Source organism: Neolamprologus multifasciatus, chromosome 10 (assembly GCF_963576455.1).
Source record: "Neolamprologus multifasciatus chromosome 10, fNeoMul1.2, whole genome shotgun sequence".
Taxonomy (NCBI): domain Eukaryota; kingdom Metazoa; phylum Chordata; class Actinopteri; order Cichliformes; family Cichlidae; genus Neolamprologus; species Neolamprologus multifasciatus.
In genome coordinates this window covers 3,018,097-3,034,550 of record NC_140448.1, presented here as the reverse complement: position 1 = coordinate 3,034,550, position 16,454 = coordinate 3,018,097, and the positions used below count along the sequence as shown (strand labels likewise).

The 16,454-nt window shown below is 40.8% G+C and overlaps 1 protein-coding gene and 2 long non-coding RNA genes across 3 annotated transcripts in view; 2 read left to right on the top strand and 1 right to left on the bottom strand.

The window, feature by feature from the left end:
* Positions 1-5,028: 5,028 nt before the first annotated feature.
* exoc3l2a (exocyst complex component 3-like 2a) lies at positions 5,029-15,408 on the bottom strand. Its single transcript, XM_085173960.1, has 12 exons — positions 14,861-15,408; positions 12,888-13,111; positions 11,719-12,466; positions 11,517-11,631; positions 11,322-11,432; positions 11,142-11,242; positions 10,916-11,026; positions 10,686-10,821; positions 9,188-9,310; positions 8,929-9,084; positions 7,490-7,611; positions 5,029-6,393 (listed from the first exon to the last, which is right to left on the bottom strand). The coding sequence occupies exons 1-12, from the start codon at positions 15,406-15,408 to the stop codon at positions 6,078-6,080; spliced, it is 2,811 nt and encodes a 936-aa protein (XP_085030086.1). The 3' UTR covers positions 5,029-6,077.
* On the top strand, positions 6,334-7,906 carry LOC146509354 (uncharacterized). The gene is made up of 3 exons (XR_014876352.1): positions 6,334-6,434; positions 7,022-7,139; positions 7,516-7,906. It is a non-coding gene; the product is annotated as an uncharacterized LOC146509354 (long non-coding RNA).
* A 12-nt stretch (positions 15,409-15,420) lies between the features above and the next one.
* The window catches only part of LOC146509341 (uncharacterized), a 236,846-nt gene continuing 235,812 nt past the window's right edge, over positions 15,421-16,454 (top strand). The window contains exon 1 of the long non-coding RNA XR_014876354.1: positions 15,421-15,778. This is a non-coding gene — a long non-coding RNA (uncharacterized LOC146509341). The remainder of the gene's footprint in view (positions 15,779-16,454) is intronic.

The window sequence follows — 16,454 nt, the reverse complement described above, 5'->3', positions numbered from 1 at the left end:
ATTTGATGATTTAAAGTCTCACACACAACCCGTCGAAAGGGGAAGGGGGCCGGCTGCTTCCAAACAGAGCACATTTCATTTATAATGTTGTAAATCCAAGCCCATTATGTATTCATGATTTGAATCCTGGGTTGTGCGAAATCCCAGAATTAAACCCTAGACAAAGTGATTCTGTGAACTAAGGTGTAGGTGTGTTAGGTTATGTTGTGGTGATCATCGGGTTGGGGGGTGATTGTTCATACTGGAGTGCAAAATTAAAACCAATGGAGGTTTGGACAAGAAAAGTTCAAAGCCATCAGGTGCTCAGTTTAGAAAAAAGAGAAAGAAGAGAAGAAAAGAGCAAAAGATGCAGGTAAGCAGATGTGTGATTGGATAATGGCAGGTCATCCTGAAACAATCAGAATCAGAATACTTAACAGTAACAGACTAAACTCCAAACATCATGTAACATTATGTTACAGATTTTACACATTTAAGAAATAGCATTAAGATATATATATATATATATATATATATATATATATATATATATACACACTACATATAGTGTATAGTATATATTATACTAATATATAATCAGTTCTAAATATCAAGGATTAACAGAGGTGATGATTATAAATAAATATCAAGAAAATTGACAAGAATATTCCAGAGTAGAAAAGAGCGTGTATAAAAAGGGTGTAACTATTGCAGTGTTCACAGTGTGTTAGATGGAGGAGTAGTACAGGGAGATGGCCACAGGCAGGAATGATTTCTTGTGTCGGTCAGTGGTGCTTTTTGGTAATCTCAGTCTGTCACTGAACGTGCTCCTGTGATTGGCCAGCATATCATGGAGTGGGTGGGAGGTATTATCCAACAATGTAGCTGCCCTAAATTAAATATCCATTTTAGTGGAGCAGGTTGAGTTTTATAACAGCTACAGTGTGTCCCAGGATGGTGACTCGGATCTGTGTCAGTGTCATGTAGTGTGAGGTTTCTGCTGAATTTTGAGTTTTGTCGGTAATTTTGGATTCCTGTGTTTATGATGTTTTGAGATTTGTATTCTGTTCATGTACTTGTTATTTCCTTGTTAGTTTCTTAGTTTTAGCTTTGCTATTGTCTGTGGTTTTGTCTCTGTTTGGGGTTGGAGTTACAGTTTCTATTCAGTTCATTGAGTTTCAGTTTATCCTGCCTCCTCTCCTCCCCATGTCTTGTTGTTTAGTCTCTGGCTCTGTGTTATATTACTTCCTGTTTTATTTTGGCAGTCTTCTGCCCCTTATATCTTGCCTTTAGAGTTTTTTTTCCTTTATCCCCTTATCCCTTGCTGTGTGTTTACCCACCTGTTCCTCATTCCCCTAATTAGCCTTTTGTGTGTATATATAGCTTTTGCCCTCCCTTTGTCCTTCTTATGTCATACTGTTGTCTTTACTCTGTCTATTTGTAATTCCTCATTCCTAGTATTTTTCATGGAGCTCTAGTGTTTAGTTGAACATTGTTTTGCCACCATCTACTTATACTAGCCTTAATAAATGGCCCAGTATTTATTTACTAATGCTCCTTCTCTCTCCATCTCTACATTTGTGTCCTTGCTTCATCACACTCCAACATGACTGTCAGATGGGCAGTAGTAATAGTGCTGTTACTATTTTCTATATTATCATTTTAGAGTTATTTGGTTTTATAATAAAACCACTGTTTTAAGACTTTTTTTTTTTACTATACTTACAGATCAGAAAACAGAAAAGGCAAATGTATGCAATCAGACAGCATACCACTAACTGTACAGTCCAATAAAGTCACACTGCACACATTCAGCAGCTACTTTATTACTTACACCTGTCAAAACAAGCTGCTGATGTTCAAACTGACTCTAATGGATTTTCCCACACAATGATGCAATGGTACAAAAATGACCAAATATCTTATGAGCCACAGTTGTCTGGTTGAAAATACCTTTTTGAAAATGCGCAACAAATCAACACAGTAAGAAATATCTTTACTACTGAACAATACATGGAAACCATAGCAGTGAGTATAAAAAACTGATTTGAGAGCTGCATTAATAGTAGTGACAGAGACTGTTCTACTGTGAGGTTAGTGGCAAAGTGGAGAGGATTCTTACTTTTTATCTGAAAACATGTCTGCAGGACTTAATGTATTGTTTTCTGTCAATATTTCCAAATGAAATACAAGGTTATTATTGAATAATTACTAATAATTTCTAATGATCAGAAATTGAAATGAATCAATGTGAAGCAGCAAGTTTACATGTGAATGTAAATTTACTAAAAACACTTAAAATAAACTTGCTGGATCGTGTCGTGTGACCACCCTTTACTACACTGACCTTACTGCGGTAAGGGGACATGGAGATGGCCAAACATCTGCAGTTCCATGCTTTTCAAATAAATATATCCCACCACCTGCTGTGAAATCCCACACGCTCACGGCAAACCTCCTGAGTTATTTCAAAGCACACGGCCACTCATTCAGAATTCAAATACAGATCCTCTGAGAGGTCGGCATGTAGAATGACCCCTGCTGGGGCTGGCCAACTTTGTTATGGTAAGCCCACGAGCAGCTCAGACATGAAAAAGCTCAGCGGCAGCAGCAGAAGGGAAGTTCCCTCCTAGTGCATAACGTAAACTTGGCTCCAATAAAAGCATCCGTTGGCACCTCAGCGGACAACAGGAAATCTTTGTTTAGTAAAAAACATCCCGTTGTTGGCCCCGGGTTGGATGACCCTTCTTGTTGCAAGACAGTGTAGTCGTTGTTCTTGAGCTCCATATTTAAAGCTCTGTTTACTGAACAAAGCAGCCTTACTCTTAAGATAAACAGCAAAGACTTTATGCGTAGGTGGGCGTATATGCGTTGGCTACATAGATTGTGTGTCGGTCCAGTGCCTGTTTGTCAGAGTACCACTTGGTATGTATTGTTTAACATAGCGCTAGACAGCATGTCTGACCCTCCGGTGATCGGGGGTCACAGCACCTAAAGTTAGAAGCTGGCAGAGTAACTGACTAAAAGCTTATCCATTCTAACAGTTACTCAATCTGTTATGATAAATGATATTTTATTAGACCAATCCCAGAACAAGCTAATTTCAATCATTTCTTCCTAAAAACCATCATTGTGTCTTTTAGACCCCATCCCTGCTGCTTAATAAAGTTCCACCATTAATTAATGCTTCAATTGTAAATATGATTAACTTATTATCAGGCCATGTACCACAGGTTTTTGAGGTGCCAGTAAATAACCTTCTAGGCGCGACTCCTCTGCTTCCTTAATACCAGATCACTCTAACAGATCCCTGAAAAGTCTTCAGTTAATCCAGAATTGGAGCTATAAAAAGAAACCATGTGTTTCCCATATTAGCTTCTTTTCATTGGCTCCCTGTTAAATTCACAGTTGAATTTGAAACCTTTCCCCACACACTCAGGCTCTGAAAGGTCACACAACACCTTATTTTCCTAACAGAGCACCTTGTTTTCAGACTGGTGGCTTATGTGCGGTTCCCAGATTTTATAAAAGTTTAGTCAGAAGCCGAGCATTATTAAGCCGTCTGTGGGACCGGCTCCGGGTTTGGATTCAGAAAATTCATCGTCACTGCTTTTGAAACTTTTGTTTTTGATCAAACCTATAGTTAGTGATGGATCAGGTGATTTTGAACCATTCCTTAGCAGAGATGGGCAGTAACGCGTTACTTGTAATGCGTTACTGTAATCTGATTACTTTTTTCAAGTAACGAGTAAAGTAAGGGATTACTATTGCAAAAACGGTAATTAGATTACTGTTACTTTCCCGTAGGAACGCTGCGTTACTGCGTTACTAAAACCGTGATTTTTTTTTTGCGAGAATGTCTCATGACAGTGACGTAAGCGAGTGCGACGTTCGTGACAACAGCTGTGTGCAGATCAACAATGGATCATATATCGAGTGCAGAGAGAGTATGAGCGTGCAGCGTTTAAAGCGTGGAAGTACTGACCTTACTTTGAGTTTGATTCCATAAAAAGTGACAAAAACATTAGTGTCCGTTGTGCGTGGGAAGAAAACTTCTTTTTACAGCGAAAAAAACCCCTAAACTTCCAAGCAAGCACCGAGTAGCTACGACGTAATGGGAAATTCACAGAGAAACTCGCGGATTCTTCCACTGACCGCTGCACACCTGCACCAGGGTAAACCTCCGCCTACCCCACTCCTGCTTTACAGGTGAAAATAGAGCAACAGGACCGCTAGTCTTTGACTTTATTTATTTTCTGCTGTGTTTTACTTGCATCTATTTGAAAGAGTGAGTGTAACAAAAAAAAAAAAAAAAAAAGTGCTGGAATGTGCAGAAAATAGGTTTAAAAATTTCTTCCAGTCAGAGAATGTTGCATATAATTACATTTTTGCTTGATGCATAAAGTTAAAAGATTAAAACTAATAAAACAAGTTTAAAAAAGAGACTTTTCCATTTGATTACATTTTGTATGATGGATTATGTAGAAAAAGTAGAATTGGGCTGAAAGATCTATCACTTTATCACCTATTCAGGTTGTAAATCGTGTTTTTAAAAAGTAACTAAGTAATTAATTACTTTTGAAAAGAAGTAATCAGTAAAGTAACGGGATTACTTTTTTGGGGAAGTAATCAGTAATTAGTTACTGATTACTTTTTTTAAGTAACTTGACCAACACTGTTCCTTAGTGACACTGCAATAGGCTTAGGCTGCCGTGGGGTTTCCCATGATGCAGTGAGGGTTCCTTCTACACTATTTTTTGCACTCTCTGTATGTTTATACAGTACTGCTGCATTTAATAAATAATAATTACTAAACACCGTCTCTCCTGCTCCAACCAACTGCATCCGATTTGCTGCCCCTCGCTGAGTCTTCCTGTTAAAATAGTTTTTTTCCTTCTCGTTTTTGCCAAGTGGTTGAGGTAGGGGTTTGTGTGATTGCTATAAAATTGAAACTGAACTCAACTGAAGCACGTCAGTACGTAGAACACATTCTATTTTTTACCTGAAATGCAAAACAGAATTTGAACCCACAATGACAGAGCTGCTGAATCACTTTACTCGACCCAGTCAATGGGCTTTTATTATGTTTCCAGCAATAGATCCATTTCATTCACAGTGACACAACAGATTTCCATAAAATTAATATGCAGTACTAAGAAAACATTGTAAAAGTAAAATGTAAATGGAGGATGTTTTGAAGAAAATAAAGCAATTTTGCATTTTTCTGTATTAGTTTAATTCAAAGTGCAGTCATGAAAAAACACCAATAAAACTGCACCACTTTTGTTTGATCAAAGGATCTTGGAGACCTTGCCACAGTTATTTTATGACTTCTTTCATGTTATATATAGCAATGAATGTTTGGCCCAAATCTGACCCACCTCATTGGATTTGGTGCAAATCTGACTTCTGCAGCTCAGCCACAGGTCCACTTTATCTTATATCCACATTTGTAACACTCACAACATTTGCCAGTTACATTGGTAAGTGTCAGAATGATCCCAGATTAGGTCCAAATGTTCAGGACCCTTTGTTTTTCTTATCACTAAAGCCAGCATCATATTGGCCTAATTGCACGCAGCAGAATGACTTTTTAACAGATCAGGTATCTGGATAAGAAGCAAACAGCTAAACAACAGCAAGTGTCTTTAACTTTTGATGCACAGTACTGTGCATCCATATGCTCTATATACCAGAGAAAGGGTATATATCATTGGGTAAATATATGCTGATGAGCAGACATTGTAAATCATATTGAAGTTTTTTGTGCAATGATAATTAAGAAATAAAAGCTGAAAAACTAATGAACATGATGTTACATTCAGAGGATATATTCTTTTTTGTTTACTTCTGTAGAGGTGTAAATAAACAGCAAAGTACTGTAAATCATGGTGAGTTATTAAAATACACGGTTTGTTTCACCGTTAAAGCAAAAGCGAACACGAGGAAATGGAGAATTGTCACTGAGGATGTACAGTATGTGCAGTACCTGAGGTTTTTTTAAGTGGCTGGTGACAAAATCAGTTTTGGTCAAGGTGCATGTACATCTCATCTTCGCAGTATGCCTGTGACTACTCTCCTAGCACAAACACTAGTAGCTAGTCTTCTCTGTGAAGTTTACTCGCATCTTCCTTATTCTCTGCAGGCTGAGGTGTAGCGTTCCTGATGCTTACTCTGCCTCTCCGTCTTGGCCGGTGCTCTGAGAACCAGTTGGAGACGGTCATGGCGAGGCGGAGGAAACCCAGGCTGATGCAGTGCACCTCTGAGGTGATGGGAATATCGGAAAAGAGGGCGTGGTCCCGGCACATGAGGGCGCTGCTGCATTCGAAATCTTTGACGACATTGAGGATCTCCTGTCGCTCTGCCTGCCGCATCATCCCTCGAACGTTCAGCAGGGTGGAGACATGCTTCTTCCTGCAAAGAGGAAGGATACAGGGAGGGCGAAGGATAAATGGGTATGAATCGGAAATTAGATCTGTGTGGTGTTGTGAAGAAGTGCCATGACGCCGAGTAACGGTTATTTTCTCTGAGTCACTGTGTTCACTTCTGGGAAGGACAGAAGATTCAGTGCCCGTCTAAAATTTTGCATGGCGATGGTTTTAAATCATATTGGGTCTACTTAAATTTACAAGCTTCATTTAAACTTAAACTAACACTGAATAAGGTAAAAACAAGAAGCACTTGTGTATGTAACCATTACAGAATAAAAAACTATTTAAATAAAATGATTTTGATAACTACCGGCAGCTGTGGCATAAACCTTACATTGGGTGGTGATCTTATAAAATTGTTAAGCACTGTATTTTATTTATCATTGGATTTTTTCATACTTTTTATCCACAATGTGTAGACACAGCCGTATGTGCATGATGTGACTCTTAAGGTCGATAAATAAAAGACTCGGGAAATCCTGCATTTGATCTCCTGAAAGACTTGCGGGTCTGTCATAAGGTACAAACAAATGCAGCAAGTTAATGTGTCTCTAGGTCTGAACTGCTACTTTTTCTCTTCTCTTCCACACCTTTCTCTCTCTGATTCAAAGAGTGGCACCAGTCTGTCTCCTGCAGGATGGCAGGAACAGGAAGTATTCGGCAGCAGCTTCCTGTCTGTTCCTTGGAGGGTTATGCGTCACGTGCATTAGGTCGAAAACCGTCACTAATGTGAGTCTTAATCTGTGCACAAACAGGCTGGAACTCCCCCCCAGAGGCTTGTCTGCTTCATCCATTCTCAAAACAGACCCGCACCGCTCCAAAAATAGCAAAGTTAATGTAGATATGTTTCCGTGCTCCTTTTCCTTGTTTTGATCCATTGCAACAAAAAAACATATGCAGACTTACATTTTTCTTGTTTTAGCGCAGTGCCAAAAACAACACAGCGAATGTGTAGCCGTAAGCATAAAAGAATATAGGACCTTTGGGAGGGACCAGTGCAGAGAGCATCTGTTTTATAGATGTTTCCTGGTTGTAACATTTCAAGATTGTTCATTTGTGAGGGGGGAAAAAATCCTTACCGTATATCTGGAAATTCTTTCACCAGGACAGCCACCTCCATTTGGATGGAGGGCGTGTCCTCCAGGAGAATGATGTCAGCAAGGTGACAGATGATGCTGTCCAACCAGGAGGAGCTCGATTCCTGAGGCAGAGAAGAGGCAACAATTCATTCACAGGAAACTTAGGGCTACAAGATAAATCAAGTACAAGACAACAAAAGTAGCATATAAATGCAAGCACGCTACATAAATAAATATAAATCTGAAAGTTGTCCAGCTGTGCTTTTGTTTGAGCTTATAATGTGGTTTGGGCACTTAGTTCTGGTGATTACACCTAAAATACTTCAAATGCAGTGGATGAAATTTTAAAACACATAAAAGGCTAAAGGCTGGCATCCTTGCACATCTAATGGTAATGTATTGTTATGTTAGATATAAAAGTCATAAAAGATTCTGCAGACATCTTTGGTCACTGTTTACAAGAATGTGCAAAAGTTTCAAAGACAGCGCGAGAGACGAGACATTGGATGGACAGAATGAGAAGAGCACAAACGGACTGCAAGAAGACGCGAGTTCCACTTATTTATTATCATTGCCCATCCAAATGACCTCTTCTTAAGTCTTAATGTGTTTTTCAGGCAAGAAGTGACAAGCAGTTTAGTGAACAATGAAACCCACAGAGGAAGCACAGGTTAATGCCTCTGGATGCCAAACACTTAGGAATTTGATTAGTGAATACCAGACCTCAACCTCTGCTTTCCCAGTTCTTGTTTTTTTCTCAGGAACACTGAGGAAAAGAGAGGTTGCTTGCCACTCGCTAAAAATAACAACGTCTTTTTTTGGTGGTCGTTAAAAACTCATCCTCCCCCCAATGCTCCTAAGTTCCCAGTTTCCACAGAAACTTCATCCCGCTCCTCAGCGAAAAAGGCCATCAAGGCCATTCCAGAGCCACATCAAAGTGCGCCAGCTGACAGGAACAGGAAGTTTCCTCCGAACACAGCAGCTTCCTGTTGTCAGCTGAGGTGACGGACACTTGTTTGAACTTGTAGATAGAAAGGGGGCAAATGCCATGCCGTCAGGCCTCGTTGTTTGACTCCCTCTTCCCCATTTTGGCAAGTGCTAACGTAAGCCCGGTTCATCCATCTCCATCTCACTGACGGCAGCCATTTTTCAGAGCTCAGTCCTGTATCAACACTGTCTGAGTTACTCCTGACCTAGGAAATTCCAGGGTCAGGCTCCAGTCACAGCCGGCACACTCTTTCCCCCTCCCCATTCCAAGTTTTTGAGAATCAGCACTTCTGTTTGTGCTCCCCGGAAACATAACCACTACTTGTGTCTTGGACTCTGTGAATTTCCTTCTCCATATTTGGAGACCATTAGCACTCTAAAATATACTTTTCTTTTCCACACTAACACAGTCTAATAAAAAAAAATGTTTTGTGTCTGCAGACCAGACTTACCAGATCCTTAAAGAGTCCTTTGAGCTGCTTGGCCTCATCTTGCAGGCGGAAAGCCATCCTCTTCCTCATCTTGGAGGATGTGCACATGAGGCGTCCCCTCATAATGGCTCTCACATACTCCACTAGGACCCGCCGGTGCACCTCACCCACCAGTGTCTGTCAGTCATAACAGCAATTGTAGATTAGCTATAGTTTTATATAGTTTCATACCTTTATACATTGAAAATATTATCGACTACCATTTCAAACGTGTATTGACCTGATAGGGTGGAGAGTCCATCCTTCTAAATTTCTTGAAATGCTGTTTAATACTGGCTTCAATAGCCTCGAAGGCCTCTGTGTTGTTCAACCACTTTCTCTTCATCAGTTTGTCAAAGAAGGGCTAGAAAGGCAACAGACAAAGTACAGATTAAGAACAGATTTAGGTTTGGTAAACCTAACCAAGGAAGGAAAACAGCAGATTAGCCTGGGTAAAAGACCGAAAGTGAGGCACACAAGGACGTGTGCTGCTGGCAACGTTTCTGGGCTGCCTTTCCTCATAACAGCCATCCCTCAAGAGTCTCTCCATCAAAAGCAATGCATTATCAGAGACTGTAACATCTAGTCCTTTTAACTGAATTAGTGTGGATGGTTTTATTACTTGAAATTTCAGATATAGAAATGAGGTAAAGACTGTACTTTATACTCATTGTTTATTATTATTATCATTATTATCATCATCATGTTGGACAGTTGTATTTATTAGCTGTTTTTGTCGAAACAGCTAACGAAACAGCTAACGAAACAGCTAATGATACAGCTAACGATACAGCTAACGAAACAGCTAACAAAACAGCTAATGATACAGCTAACGAAACAGCTAACGAAACAGCTAATGATACAGCTAACGAAACAGCTAATGATACAGCTAACGAAACAGCTAACGAAACAGCTTATGAAACAGCTAACAAAACAGCTAATGATACAGCTAACGAAACAGCTAATGATACAGCTAATGAAACAGCTAACGAAACAACTAATGATACAGCTAACGAAACAGCTAATGATACAGCTAACGAAACAGCTAATGATACAGCTAACGAAACAGCTAATGATACAGCTAAACAGCTGTGTGTACACAAAACACTTCTGCCCAAATGCTGACTTTTCATGTATTACATGTAAGTTCTCCATATAATTCGGTGTATTATCAAAATAATAAAAGACACAAGTATGTGAACAGAAACTTAGCTACAAAAAAATACAGTTTTGTTTTAGCTTACCTGTCATGAACACAAATCTGCCAGAAACTTGATCAGAACTAATAATAAGTAAACTTACTGAAATGAATTTGTGCTTTGTACCAAAAGCATAACCTTCAACCACTAAAACTATTTTTCTGTTCAGGAATGCAAGTAAATAACTGTAATTTTGTATCTTAACCTGATAAATAATAATGTGCCTTAATGTTTTTTTCCTTTTGTACCGTAAATTGAAAAATTCTTTGATAAGAAAAATAATTATATTTTAGCATTAAAATATAATTTTATTGAAGAGCTTGTGCATACTGGTGGAGCAAACATTGCAGTAACACACACAATAATTTTGCCAATTACCATTACAGTACTGTTAATTTAGGGTAGCTGTGGCACAAACCTTACATTGGGTGATGCTCTCATAAATTTGTTAAGCACAGCACATCTGGGTCATGATCGTAATTATGTTTCCGGAAAACCATCTTTAATGGCTCAAATGAATCTTGCCACTGTCCTACTCACTCTGATGTGGTCAAATAGCCTGTCAGTCAGCACCCTCACTGACTGGTTGATGATCCTGTCCAATGAGGAGTTGGCTTTCTGCGCAGATTCCTCACTGCCCTGTGGGTCACACTGCCTGCAGCGGTCCACAAAGGATCTACACATTACACAAGAAATATGACATGTCAGTTTAGTTTCTGTAGCTCTTTTAGAAAATGTTCAGATATGAAGTTTCACTGATCTTTGCCAACCTGAGAGGAGGGCAGCAGTTAACCAGAGCTATGGTCCTTGAAACATATCCATCTCCTCGGTCTCCAAATTCTGCCTGACTGTCATGAAACATCTCCACCTTCCTCTGGAAACTGAATGCATAGAGGTTTCATGAGAACACTTTGAATCCAAATACTCTCTCTTTCTCAGTAGATAGATATATAGATATGATTTAACAGCTGTAACCTTAAACTACTGTCCACACACCTGTAAATGAAGTCAGCCAATCCAATGAGACTGCAGCGAGCCACTCTTGCTCCTAGAAACTGGTTCACAGATGTAGATCTGTCCAAATCCACCTTTACCCTCTGAAATTTTAAAAGACATGAGTGATAAGACAGAGGTTTCATTCAAGGAAAATGTTACTGAAATAGGACGGCTTTGTACCTGGATTACTGAGCATGCTAGGTGAGACTGATACTCCTCTATGTGCAAAGTCTGGGCCCATCGCCTCTCCTCTTCATCCAGCACATGGATCAGCTCTGTTGTCACCTTATCCTGAAAATTGAAAAAGCAGGAAATTTAAATGCATCCCTTATCCACATTTTCCCAGCAACAGACATTCAAACACTCTTTTCTCACCCTGACTACACTAATGCAGTCTTGTTCCAGCCTATCCACTGTCTCTTGAGGCAGAATACCATCCAGTGTGCTGTAGTTGATGGGTGTGGTGGTCCCGATTGTTCCTAGGACATCCCTGGTGGGAAAGAATTAATGTAAAAATTTAACTAGGAATAAAAGCTTGTTGTGTGTGTCGTTATTGGAGCAGGCAATCATTACCAACCTGTTGTAGATGTTGTAGAACCAGTCAAGTAGTGAGTATACGTCTGTGATCTGCAGTGGGCCACTGGTAATAGTGCGAAGACGTTTGGCCACAGCTCGATGGTAACTTTCCACATACACCTGGAAGGCTGCAAACTCCTCTGGGTAAATGGATATAGCGTTCCTTCTCGCTGCATCCAGATCATCCACCATTCGACACTTCAGGCGCTCCAGGTATGAGGCCAACTGGCCTGCTTGGGTGTCTACCTGATGTGGCAGGCTCCAGTCTGCAGCCTCCGCTACAGCCTGCCTCCACTTCATCTTCAGTCGCCGGGGACGCTGGCTTGGCTGGATGCGGGGGACCTCTTGCTCTGGCTTAGTCTCCTCCCTCAGAGCCCAGGCAGCATCAGCATGCTCCTCCTGTTGGATTACCAGCACCACCAGACCAAGGTTGGGGCCAGCACTAGGCTGGCGGAGTGACTCCCGCACCACATCCCACATCTCCTTCTGAAGGGCTTCATACAGGAGCTCCACATCCTTAGCTTTTCTCCGGCTTGAGTCCAAAGTCGCATTAGAGCTGAGGGACTCATCAAAGGAAGAGGACAAAGACAACATGCTGGGTGGAGTACTGGGACACAGGGTAGGAGTGAGGGTAGGAGGAGTTGTGTTTGGCAGGAGAGACAGGAGCTCACACTCTCGCTCCAGTTCCTGAATGTGTGTGTCAGCCAGGAGAAGGTCCCTGTGATTGACCAGCTGTAAGATCTCCAGAACTGTGGGAAACCAGAAGAGAAACACAAGTTTAGAGGTAATAAGTTTAGTAACAAATATGTTAATGCACATATCTCATTCAGCAGCTGTGCATGTACCTGGCTGACAAACTCGCCTGTTTGTTGCAGGTTTGTCTGCACATTCCTCTGTTCCTGATAAAATTACCTGCCGGAGTCTCCAAACAGTAGCTGGACTGAATTATCTAGAGGAAGCTGGGGAACATTTCTGACCCGACTTCCTCTCCTTTTCAGCCTGATGGTAAGTGAGCGCAGTGGCTTTTTTAACCTCATCAGAGGGTTGTCTAGGTTTCAACAACTGCTGTTGAAATTTGACCTGAAATATTAACTAATGCAATGTAGATTCATTGCTAAAGTCTACAGGGTCACTTGGAAAGTAATTTTTTTTCGACTTCTTAATTATTACCTGAGAGGGGCTCTCTGGTTTTCACTACTGGATCCTCTGCCTCCTCCTCCATTTCCTCCTCCGCCTCTTGGGATGCCTTGTCTGACATGGATTCCCTCTTTAGCTTGCCCAGACTGACCATCCTGAGGAAGGATGATCGCCTGGAAGTCTCTACCTCGTTGCCTACGCTCAGGTCTCCACAGGGCAGGCTTTCTCTGCGCTCCTCCTTCCGTTGACCAGTGAAGCTGCAGAACATCCACAGCAACGACAAAGAGCATAAATCATGGCCCTAAATGATGCAAGGACTTTAATGAGTGCATGAGGTTTGTATTGTCCTGTACGGGATTCCTAGGAAAACCTGTGGTTTGAGTGCCACACATTCACACAGTGTTGCTGCCGTGTGTGGCTACCTCGTCTAAAAATAGTCCCATTGAGTGAGGACAGCAAGTACACAACATGCCACTGAAAAACAAAAGAGGTTCCTTAGATCAACAAGTTACCACAGCAAATTACACAACCGCTTAGGAAATAAGGGCGCTATATGTTATTCTGTCACTGACCAGTAAACAGGACTTTTATTCTCAGTCGCTGAAAAACTATTTTTTAATGCAATCAAAAGCATCATATGAGTCCAATGAGCATAGAGTTGCTTCACATAAGTGACATACAGTTGTCATCACCTACATCTTTAATGACTTAAAAATTAACCAAAAATTGTTTGCACAAATTTTCTTTACTTTTGGATTTTCTCTAATCCACACAGGGTCAAAGGTATATACAGGCTTAAATAAATACAGATGCCCCCACTATTATTTGTTGCTTAGATAGTTGCGCCTGAACTTCTGATCACCGACAAGCTCCTGGCATAATTCTTGCTGGATATTTGACCTGTACTCTTGGCAGAATTAGTAAAAATGTTATTTAAATTGGTTTCCTGGCACAAATCCAGCGTAGTCCAGAATTTTTCAACAGGGTTGAGGTCTGGGATTTGGGAAGGCCATGCCAGAAGCTTAATATTAGCCTATTCCAGAACCATTTTAATGTGCGTTTTTACATTATTGTCCCATTGGAACACCCAGTTATGTCAAGGTTTAAAGCGTCTGGCTGTTAATTTGGTAAATGGTAAATGGACTGGTTCTTATGTAGTGGTTTTCTACTCTACTCGAGCACTCAAAGCAAACTGAATGCTGAACACTGAACACTGGCACAGGTTTGAAAGCCTCTTCCAAACGTACCTCTTTTAACTCAGTCTTGTCTCGTCTGACAATAAAACTTTCCCACAAGGCATTTGGCTTGTCCATATAGGGAACTACAAATTTCTACAAATGGATTAACCCTGAAATGTAAAACTTGCTTCACTGACAGTTATGCCAGCAGTTTTTCTGGGTTATGGTTAGGGATGTTTCTGAATATTCTAGCCAATTTTTATTTTTAGAACTTGTGCTTGGGCACAGCTCTTTCAAATGATGAGCTCAGAATCTGCAGTTTTGTGGAAATGACTAAGACACCTTCCCAGCTTAAATTTACGTAAATTTAGAGTTCTTATTAATCATCTTTTCCCACAGACTTCTCTGGATTTTCCCATTGTTATGAGTATTAGTTAATCCCATGTGAGCTGTGAAACACATCCTTTTTGTGCTGACAAAGAGAAAGTACCAGTTGTAGTCAATGGTGATCACTAATGAGTAGTTAGTAGGCCTTGGCAAGTTAAAAGACATTCAGTGGACCTTCAGTGTCACCTATTAAAAGATTCAAGTGAGTGTATGAATATATTTTAGCCTATATGTATACGTTTGGCCCTGTGTGGATGTGACAAAATCCAATGCCAATTCAAACTTGTACACCCAAAGTGCAAAAGCATGCTGCACAATGATTACACCTGGAAAAAAGAACATTTAGGTCAATGATGAGTGAATGTAAACGCCAAACCACAACTGTACCACAGGTTAAATTGTTTAAAAACTGCTTTCTTTCTACTCCAAATCTCTCCTCACCGAAGCAGGGTCATTATTCCCTCTGAGCTCCTGCGTACTCCTTTTCTTTTCTCTTTCTCTGCTGGTAGTGTATTTGAATCTCCAGGGCTGTAGTGTGGGGTGCTGTTCCCCCATACACTCCGTCCTGATATGCGAAGCCCCTTTCCCAATTTTCCAAGGGTCTTAAGGGGAGACACTCCACAGATCCGCTCAAGGGTCCCCCGCAGTGGCTTCACTTTAGGATTCCCTGCCCCGTGTTTCCCAGCGTTTACCTCGTTCTCCTCCTCTTCACCATCACAGGACGACTTCAGCTGGAGGTTACCCTTGACCTCCCCCATAATGAGGCCCATGTCACCTCTGTTCCTGTCATCATCATCATCCAGGTCCACATCCTCAAATGGGTTCAGGTTCTTGTTTAGATCCTTCAGTTCATTAAGCTCCTTCAGGTCCTTGAGCTCGTTCAAGTCCCTGATGTCTAAGTCTAGGCGAGGCAGAATCAGTTCACCGTTCACTCTGGGGAACTCGTGGCAGCTCTTGGATCTTCCCGGGAGTTTCTTCAGAATGGGCATGGTTGCATTTAATACGTTACAAACTGCAAAACAAAGATAATGTGTAAGATCTAGGAAAAATGTTTTCTTTTCTTTTAATTTTGATTTTTGTTTGTAATTTTTTGGAAATACTTAGGATGGAACAACTGGGATAAAACACAACCTACAGAGATCTGTCAACATTACCCACAGTTAACATTAACTAGGACATGAGTACCAGACATACCCGGGCTATAATTAACCAAGATAAGAGCAAAATTATATAATTTCATGCCCCAAAGAATTCAGAAACAGTCCTGGATCGATCCCCGGGCTCTCTGTCCTGGTCGTTGTGTCCTTGGGCAAGACACTTTACCCTACCACCTACTGGTGTTGGCCAGAGGGGCCGATGGTGCGATATGGCAGCCTCGCTTCGCCCCAGGGCAGCTGTGGCTACAACCGTAGCTTGCCTCCACCAGTAAGTGAATGAATAGCGGTATTGTAAAGCGCTATATAAATCCAATCCATTATTATTAAAAGTTAAAATAACTTTAAATGACATTTTTTATTTAAGAGTTGGTTTGTGATGTTTTTTCAGCTCTAATATAAGGTGATGAAACTGAGTTTTTGCTGTCCTTCTTGGCCCGATTTACACCTTAGTGACAAAACAGTTTCCAGGGAAACACAAATAGTCAGTTTCATACCGAGAATCCAGGTGGTGTCACATTAGTTTCAAATATACAAGTATGTGACAAATTAAAGGAAAAAAGCAGAACTTTTGATCCTTAAAGTGATGGGATCTGGTGACTCTGCGGTGGGCAAGTTATTGACAAAGTTCTGGAGCCACTCGTCGCCTTGTAGGGAATTGTCACTGCACATCAGAGCAAAATGTTCACCTTTATCCCTCTATGAAACATTTCTGTCCTGGTGGGAGTGACAAAAAGCCAAAGCGACAACAATAGGGCATTAGAGGTCCCTGAATACTTTCATGTGAAATATATTTGACCTTCATAGTAAGAAGAACGCAACACAATGGGTAGTGTATATCCTACAGCAGTGCTGTTATTGTGCTCTCTAGTGCTGGAATA

Excerpts from the sequence above, each read along its gene's own strand:
- exoc3l2a (XM_085173960.1), bottom strand. The coding sequence starts at position 15,408 with ATGCCCATTCTGAAGAAACTCCCGGGAAGATCCAAGAGCTGCCACGAG. Across the intron at positions 9,311-10,685 it reads GGCTATTTGACCACATCAGA|CCCTTCTTTGACAAACTGAT; the intron begins GTGAGTAGGACA and ends TTGCCTTTCTAG. Across the intron at positions 9,085-9,187 it reads TGGACTCTCCACCCTATCAG|ACACTGGTGGGTGAGGTGCA; the intron begins GTCAATACACGT and ends TATGACTGACAG.